The sequence below is a fragment of the Furipterus horrens genome, unplaced genomic scaffold, assembly GCF_987537825.1.
Source record: "Furipterus horrens unplaced genomic scaffold, mFurHor1.1.pri manual_scaffold_6, whole genome shotgun sequence".
Lineage (NCBI taxonomy): Eukaryota > Metazoa > Chordata > Mammalia > Chiroptera > Furipteridae > Furipterus > Furipterus horrens.
Genome location: NW_028327176.1, coordinates 99,764,809 through 99,772,852, shown reverse-complemented (window position 1 = coordinate 99,772,852; position 8,044 = coordinate 99,764,809). Strand labels below are relative to the sequence as shown.

At 40.9% G+C, this 8,044-nt stretch overlaps 1 protein-coding gene across 1 annotated transcript; it reads right to left on the bottom strand.

The window, feature by feature from the left end:
- Positions 1 to 208: 208 nt before the first annotated feature.
- ANKRD66 (ankyrin repeat domain 66) lies at positions 209 to 7,832 on the bottom strand. Its single transcript, XM_090280457.1, has 4 exons — positions 7,678 to 7,832; positions 6,397 to 6,571; positions 4,438 to 4,666; positions 209 to 1,962 (listed from the first exon to the last, which is right to left on the bottom strand). Exons 1-4 carry the CDS (start codon positions 7,813 to 7,815, stop codon positions 1,761 to 1,763), a joined length of 744 nt encoding a protein of 247 aa, XP_090136583.1. The 5' UTR covers positions 7,816 to 7,832; the 3' UTR covers positions 209 to 1,760.
- Between the last annotated feature and the right edge of the window lie 212 nt (positions 7,833 to 8,044).

The window sequence follows — 8,044 nt, the reverse complement described above, 5'->3', positions numbered from 1 at the left end:
AGGGAGTCCCCAGCTCCTCTAAATTGGGCAACTTTTTGATAGAAGACCTTTTTCCTTCCCCATCAATCTTTGTGTTATGCCTGCGTTTGGTGACGGGCCACTGAATCTCACTTTGTTGGGTAACAATACCTGCCTCAGAAATGCATCATGCAGATTAGATATAATACATGCAAAGTGCTTAGTATAGACTCCACACTCCAACAAATGCTTCATAGAAGAAAGTGATTTTAATGTCTTCTTCCTGTTGTTCTCATGTATTACACGAAACACATGGGAAAATAAATACATTCCTTCTCTTAATGCTTCAGTGAGAATAAAAAAATGGAGGACTCAATGAGGACCTGGGAGACCATGGGGTTACGGACACAGTAGGGAACCCTAAGAACACTTTTCACAGTTAGTCCAAGTCAGACAGTCAATGGAAGACAGACTACTATCCACGTCATAAAACTCGACAGGGGGTATTTATGGACTGGACAAAAGAGAGCCTCATTTGATTAGTAAAAGAAATTATTCCTGGACCCCTTTGGGGTTCCCAGTGAAAAAGTGAGCTCAATTCTATGGTGGTAATACAAGAACCATTACATGGGCCAGTTTTAGAATGCCAATGCCAGCATTTTACACATGTCCTCTCACCTCATCCCTCACAGCAACCCCAGAAGGTACGGGCTATTTTGCCTATTTTATACAAGAGGACACAAACCTAAGTCTGCGTGACTTATAAACCCATGATCTTCAAGCTGTACTTACTAGAAAAGACTGGTTGCAAGTGAAAAACAATCAAAAGAGGAAATAGTATTATGAAAGTAGTATTTCACAGATTTCCTGTGTAAGAAACCAAAACTAGAAACTAGAAACTTGTTCTCTCTTCTCTCCTCTCCTCTCTCTCTCCATGTTTGTCACTTATTTTTTAAGTGAAAGGAAAGAGGTAAATTAATGTTAATAATATCTTTTATTTAACTCAATATCCATAATATTACCACTTCAATGTGTAATCAGTATTAAATAGTATTAATTATCTATTTTACCTTTTATGCTAAGTCTTCAAAAATCTGATATGTATGTTACATTTATAGCGCATCTCAATTTGGGTACAATATTTTCATTGGAAATACCTGATCTTTGTTAGACTTCCTAAAATATACAGTTAAATAAGTAGAGTTGTAAAAACTAATGGAACATGTCATGGTTTTCAAGTATGTCTCACTGGGCTGGTCTATTGCTCCGACTGCTCCTCCTGTGCAGAAGTAAGTGATCATTCATAAAACAACCATGCTGAGATTGTGGGTCTCTACCCTACAGAGATAAAAAATAGCTGGAAACTGGGAGATACATTTGTTCACCTCTTTGCTTAGTCTATGTGACAACAACTAACTTTTTCATAGATTGACTAAATAGTATTTTGGTAATTTTTGAGGTTTTCTTTGCAGTTTCTTTAAGAGGGGTTCTGAAATTCTGTAATTGCTTGTGGGGGTCAGAGATGATGATGAGTGCAAATCACTGATGACAAAATGCAAGCAGCTGACATTTGTCTGCTGTTGGCACTTCTTGTGGACAGCAGGAGACAATGACCATATGCAGAGCACCGAGGCAAGGCTTCCACGCTGAATGAGAGGTCCTGAGCTACCAGTAGAATACATTTGAATGATGGTCTAAGAGTAAAATCCTGCAAAGACAACCCACATCTGACAACCTGTAGTCCGGCACTAGGGAAAGTCTCCCACCAGAAAACAGATTCCAGTCCCTTTGGCCCGGGGTTCTCACACTCTCCTCTCCTTGTTATTGCTAAGCCTGATGGGGCCTGGACTTTTCTTCTGCTTTTTCTTATCAGCATTTTGATTTGAAGAAGGTAGTGACAGCTCCATCTCCCTTTTCTTGGCATGCCAGTCTTGGTCCTGCTGGTCCAGTGGCAGCCCCTTCTGCCTGGCAATGAGACGGTGGTCATGACATTTAGGCTCAGCCCTAGGAAAGGGGGAGATAGCGGTTCTCAGAGAGTGCTCAGGAGAGATGGCCCAACTTTGAAATGGACCTCTTTCCCACCCTTTGCACACAGCCTGGGCACCTCAGAGGTCCAGTGCAAAGGAAGGAGACCAAGTTCAAGCATTTCTGTACACTTAGGGAGGTCTCAGATATTTAAAAAAACTAGTCAGAGGTGGAGAAAACCGGTGTGCAGAAGTGAGATGTTAACAGAATCAGACAATTAGGCAGTTAGTTTGAAGAATGTACTGCTAATTCTTAAAGTGCTAACATTTATAGAGCAACTAGCATATTACTAGGAGGCTGTTTCCCTTCACTTATTTTTATTTTTCTTAATTATGAAAGCCATGTCTGTTCATTGTAAAAAGTTTAGAAGTACAGAAACATATAAGGAAGAAAATAAAAGTGACTCATAATTGCAAATGTACTATATGTATACATGGACTCATGTAAAGAATAGTTACTGATGATAGGTAGGCAGGTAGGTAGATAGATAGGTAGATGAATAGATCGTCAACACACATAAACAATGAGAAGTGTATATATGTACCAGTTTGTATATGAGGTCAAAGGTGAGTGTGTGACTTGCTTAAAGATATTGGTGAAAACCACTTTACAGAGATAAAATTTGAGCCAATATGAGGACCAATGGAATTTGAGAGGAAAGATGATGGTACAGGTAGGGCAAATAGTATTTTAAGTGGAAAGCATTATACAAAACACAGTTCATTCAGAGAATAGCAAATCTGCATGTCCCTCAGCCCCCCTTCTCCCAACAAGCTGGCAGTGATCTCTCAATAATGAGATCACATCATATTGTGTCCCTCTCAATATTCAGTGTCCCTCCTCTGCCCTGCTCTTATGACCCTTGTCAGTTCTACCTTGTATTACTGTTATTTATGTAAACATCTCCTCTCCCTGACAGGGAACTTCTTGATGTCCCAATACTGTAGCTTATTTACTCTTCAATCCTTTTTAGTATCCAGTTCAATGTCATGCACATAGTAGGGCTCCAAAGTATTTGTTGAATGAGAGATGTAGTGCTTAGCAAGGCTGGATCAAAAGTTGCATTTTTCTGCTAGGATCCCTAGGATATCCAGAAAATTGTCAAATACTGTCTAGGCTTCTTTTAAACCTCTTACATTCTTTCTCTTTATCACACTCACCCAAGAGTTCACCCAGTTGCAACATGAATTTTGAAGAAGTTCCTTAAGTGATCACCTTGCCTATAGTCTAAGTGCTTTCAGTCCTATTTGCACAACACCACTACCTCTTCTGCTAGGGGAGTAACTTTGCTGAGGCATCTGATTCGGCTTGTCAGTCCCCTAATGAGCTCACACTCATATGTTTGTCCAGCTCACTACGGCCAACCACTCGCCCACCCAACCTTATTCTCCACTTCTCTCTGGTGTGAGGTTCTACTTTGCCAGGCCATTCACTTTTCCACTATCCCTCCACCTCCTCACATATACATACAACCTTTGCACATTTCCAGCTTGGTGTCTTTCCTCCCAGTCAAGAATCTTTTCCCCTCCTTCATTAGGCAGGCCTTTGTTATCTCTCATGGTCCAGATTAATTTCTCCTTCAGCAGGATTTCTTCTCTCTAAACCCCATGACTGTCAGAGGGAAGTTCCTCATGGCAGATGGTGGTAAGTAGAGATGACTTACACATGATGTGTTTTTTTGTCTGCTCAGCACTGTCTGCCCACTTTTCGTGGTAATAGCACTCCCAACTATTTGGAAGAACCACTCCTCCCCCAATTCAGTTATTCTGGGGTGCCTGTCATGCTCAGCCACCCATTGGTCACTGGGAGGAGCTGAGATCACTCAGAAAAAGTCAGTGGAGAGCCAAGGACAGAGCCCTGAGGAATCTCATCATCTAAAAAGCATGTAAAAATAGGAGTGTAGAAAAACTTATGAGATGAAATAGGTAGACAGGTAGAAGGAGAATTATAAGAGAGTAGTATCAGCTTAAGCAAGAGAGAAGAGTTTCAAGAGTATTAGATGTCAAATTAAGTGGAGGTAAGATGTGAATTGAGAAGAGGTCATTGATTTAGCAACAAGACTCCCTGGGAACTTGGATCAGAGCTGATTGAGCACAGTGATAAATCTTACATCGTGTCCCATTTTCAAACTTGCTGTCCTACCTCTTATCTGAGATCATTTTTGTATTATTTAAAATAATAATTATAATAATTATATATGGTATTAAAATAATAATGTATAATCACAAAATTATAGTTTTGTATAATTTAAAAATAATGTTTTACATAATCTAACACACTATAGTTTCCACACCAAATTAGTCATTTCAGTAAAAAAATTAAAAACTCAAACAATAGTTGCCTGGATTTCCTCATTTTATTTTTATTGACCTAAGATCACTAAGTCGGTAAAGACCTTGATCACAAGCTCCTGTTTCTCTGTCCCTTCAATTGTGGGAAATAAATGGAACTTACTTCTCCAAGAATGCTACACAGGCCTTCTGCCCGTAGATCTGTGCAATCCTCTTGGGTGTGTCTCCAAAGAAGTCGGGGGCGTCGATGGCAGCGTGCAACGCATGGAGAGTTTTGAGCATGTTCAGATGGCCTGACTCAGCTGCAAAATGAGCTGGGGTCCAACCCACATCAGTTACCAGGCAGGGTCTGGCTCCGTACTGTATGAGGAGCTGCATTACCTCCATATGCCCTTAGATGCACCAAGAAGAAATAGGAGCAGGTTATGATTAAAATATCTCTGCCAACCTGAGGCCAGGGCTAGTCTAGACAGCACAAAAGAGGGGAAGACATTGGCTTTTGAGACTCCTAGGATCCTTCCATCCCCCTTTTCCTCTTTTCAGGAGGGACTCATTGTCCCACCTTTACTCCCAAGAACCAAGCTCTCACCCAGGGCCCAAGGCCCTATAAGTATTCTCTCTACTCCTTCCCAGACACTCCTCTCTCATCCGTTCCTGCGGCCTGCAGCCTGCAGCCCTGCCTGGAAATCTTGCTTTCCCTCCCAAGTCACTCCACCCCTGCCTATGCTGGCACAGCCAGGGCTTGCTGCTTTTGGCAGCCTCCAGGCTATTTCAAAAAAAAATATTTTGCTACAACATGGGTGGACCTCGAGGGCATTATACTAAGTCAGACAGAGAAAGACAGACACCTCGTGATCTCACTCGTGTGCGACTTAAAAGAACAGAAACCAAGCTCATAGGTACAGAAAACATTATATTGGTGGGTTCTAGAGGTGGGGGGCAGGGTGAAATGGGTGAAGGTGTTCCAAAGGTACAAACTTCCAGTTTTAAGATAAGTAGGTTCTGGGAATGTAATGTACAGCATGGTGACTCAAGTGCTACATATTTGGAAGTTACAAAGAAAATAGATCTTAAAATTTATGACAAGAAAAAATTTTATAACTATGGATAAATGGATATTAACTAGACTTTTTGTGGTGATCATTTCACAACATATACAAAAATCAAATAATTATGTGTACACCTGAAACTGATATGTTATATGTCAGTCATACCTCAATTAAAAATATTTGAAGTCCCACTTACATTATAGCTAGGAAAGATTAATTGCACGAGCTTTCTAGCCATATAGATGGGGCTTTATATCTGACAATCAATACTAGTTACTAACTGTGGCACCACAGATAAGCAACAAATGTTTTTCTCATTTGTAAATTAAGGATATCACCACTTACTGGTACTTCACTGAATTCTTGTGAAGTACAAATAAAATCACAGATATGAAATGCATAGTATAGTACTTGGCATATAGCAAATGTTTGCTAAAAGGTGCTCTAGTATAGCTACCATGACATTGTACTTAACTTTTTGTAAAATCCTCACAATTGATTTCTCTGCAGGCAGCGTGGCTTCCTGCCAATCCATTCTTTGTACAAAAGCCAAAAAAATTTTTTAGAAAGTAAAGTGGACGTTTTCTTAGTTACCATTCTTCAATGATGTTCTATTGCAAAAGGTCTTGACAAGCCCATTGGCTGAATTTTTTCCACTATCCCCCTCCAATTCTAAAATTTAGCCATGTTAGGCATGGGGAATATAACAACAAACAAGACAAAGTCCCTGTCTTGCTACAGAAATAATGCTCCATTCCTGTTTGAGGTCAAGAGGGCAGAGGACTAGTATTAATTAACAGCAGACTATGTGCTGGACACAGTACACCCATTTTCTCACTGAATCCTCACTACAAGACTTCAAGGAAGCATTATTGTTCCCATTATGCAGATGAATAAACTAAGGCCTAGAGACATTAAATAACTTGGTAAGGTGCTATAACTAGTAAGTGATGGTGTCGGGATTGAAAAGTTCCATCTGGTTCCCAAGAAATATTCTTTCTACTTCCCTGCACGGTAGCTTCATGAATGATGGACTCAGTGGGATGGGTTCTACCTAGGCACTGTCCACTCACCTTTGATTGCAGCCCAGTGAAGTGGGGTTCGGTCATTCCAGTCCACATCCTTGTAGTTCGGGTCACAGAGACCTTTCTTCAAAATCCTTTTCACTGAATTATAGTCCCCTGCAGCCACAGCTTGGTGGAGCTTTGTCATGTCTGACATTCTGGTCAATTCCATGACAAAAAACAACTGTGGGAAAGACATGCCACTTAGGAAATTCTCTACAACTCTTTATTCCTGGTGAGGATTCTTTATCATAAATTTGCATCCAGGGTTGCTTCGTATGTGTGCCCTGCTGAGTGTATATTTCGATCTTAGCTCCTGGGGTTAACGCATGCCAGTCACCTGCCCAAATCTATTAACGGTTCCTTTCTGCCTACAGGTCCACGGGCACGTGAAACAGACGGTCAGAGAGGAGCAGGATGGGAGGACTGGATGGAAAAAGGTGAAGGGAGTAGTCTAAGAACACATATGCATAACTCATAGACACAGACAACAGTGTGGTGATGGCCAGAAGAAGGGAGGGGAGGGGCAGAAGAGGGGAAGATGGGGACATCTGTAATCATGTCAACAATAAAAATAAAGAAAAACAAAAGAAATTATAGAACATTGAATAAAGTTTCTTTTTTGTCATGTAATATAATACTAGAAAATATGACAACTATAATCATTATTGTTATTGCTCTAAGTTTACTTATGTCATTTACTTGAGGGGGTTTCTTATGCTATGTAGTGTTTAATAACATAAAGTCAAATAAAAAGTATTTTAAATAAGTTTTATCAGCTATAATTGAAATAAAAAATGATCTTCTTATATTAGTGTTGTGTATTTATGTATCCATTTGTTTCTCAAGGTTTAAAGAAAATCATCTTCTAATAAACTAGAGATACCCTATGTGGAATAATTGCTTCACCTTTTAAGCAAATTATTTTGGCCACTTCCATTGTGCAGCACAAAAATCATATACCTCTTGTTAGAAACTCAATAATTTCATCCAGTGTTTTGAATGCTATATTTCTACTTTAACATTTTAAATTAAATTTAATTTTTTAAAGTAAAAAAAGAAAAAAGCAGGACTAAGTCGCCTTGGGCACTGACAGTGGTGGAGGCCCCAGCTCAGGCACAGCACGTCTGTGGCGGAGAGGCATGTTCTGCCGAGTGCGAGTAGCCCCACCTTTAATGTGGAGGCCAACTGTCCATGAATTTTCTTGTAAAAAGCTAGATAGGAATTTGTTTAGGCTTTGTAGGCCAAGAGGCAAAATCAAGACTGTTGTGTAACAAGAAAAACTCCTGCCTTGTTTTCCGGGGATGTAGCGTCCTGGGGAGGAAGGGCTGCTGGTGGTGGGTGAGCATGTTTTGTGACCAACACCCCGCAGCCGGAGACATTTTCAGGGCAGAAAGCAACCTGCCCGAGTGGGAGAGGCTGGCCCATGGGATGGTCACTTCTGCTCTGCTCCAATGACATCCAGACCCAGCATGCTCTCTCTCCTCTCCAAGAGCCCGACTGTCACAAGTTAACAGCTGGCAGGAGGCAAGGCAACTTGACGGTACTACCATTCTGTTGCTCAGTGCCCTGTAGTTGCCAATAGCACAGTCCCCAAAGTATAGGTGGTGACCAGTAGGGCCCTGGGCAACGGCAAGGCACAGCAGTGGGCTCAGGA

What these genes read in the sequence shown, in the direction of transcription:
- ANKRD66 (XM_090280457.1), bottom strand. Translation starts at nt 7,815, where the DNA reads ATGGGCCAGCCTCTCCCACTCGGGCAGGTTGCTTTCTGCCCTGAAAAT. An exon ending in CTACATCCCCGGAAAACAAG is followed by an intron (nt 6,572 to 7,677) that starts GCAGGAGTTTTT and finishes TCTTTCCCACAG; the next exon opens with TTGTTTTTTGTCATGGAATT. An exon ending in TGTGTAGCATTCTTGGAGAA is followed by an intron (nt 1,963 to 4,437) that starts GTAAGTTCCATT and finishes CCCCTTTCCTAG; the next exon opens with GGCTGAGCCTAAATGTCATG.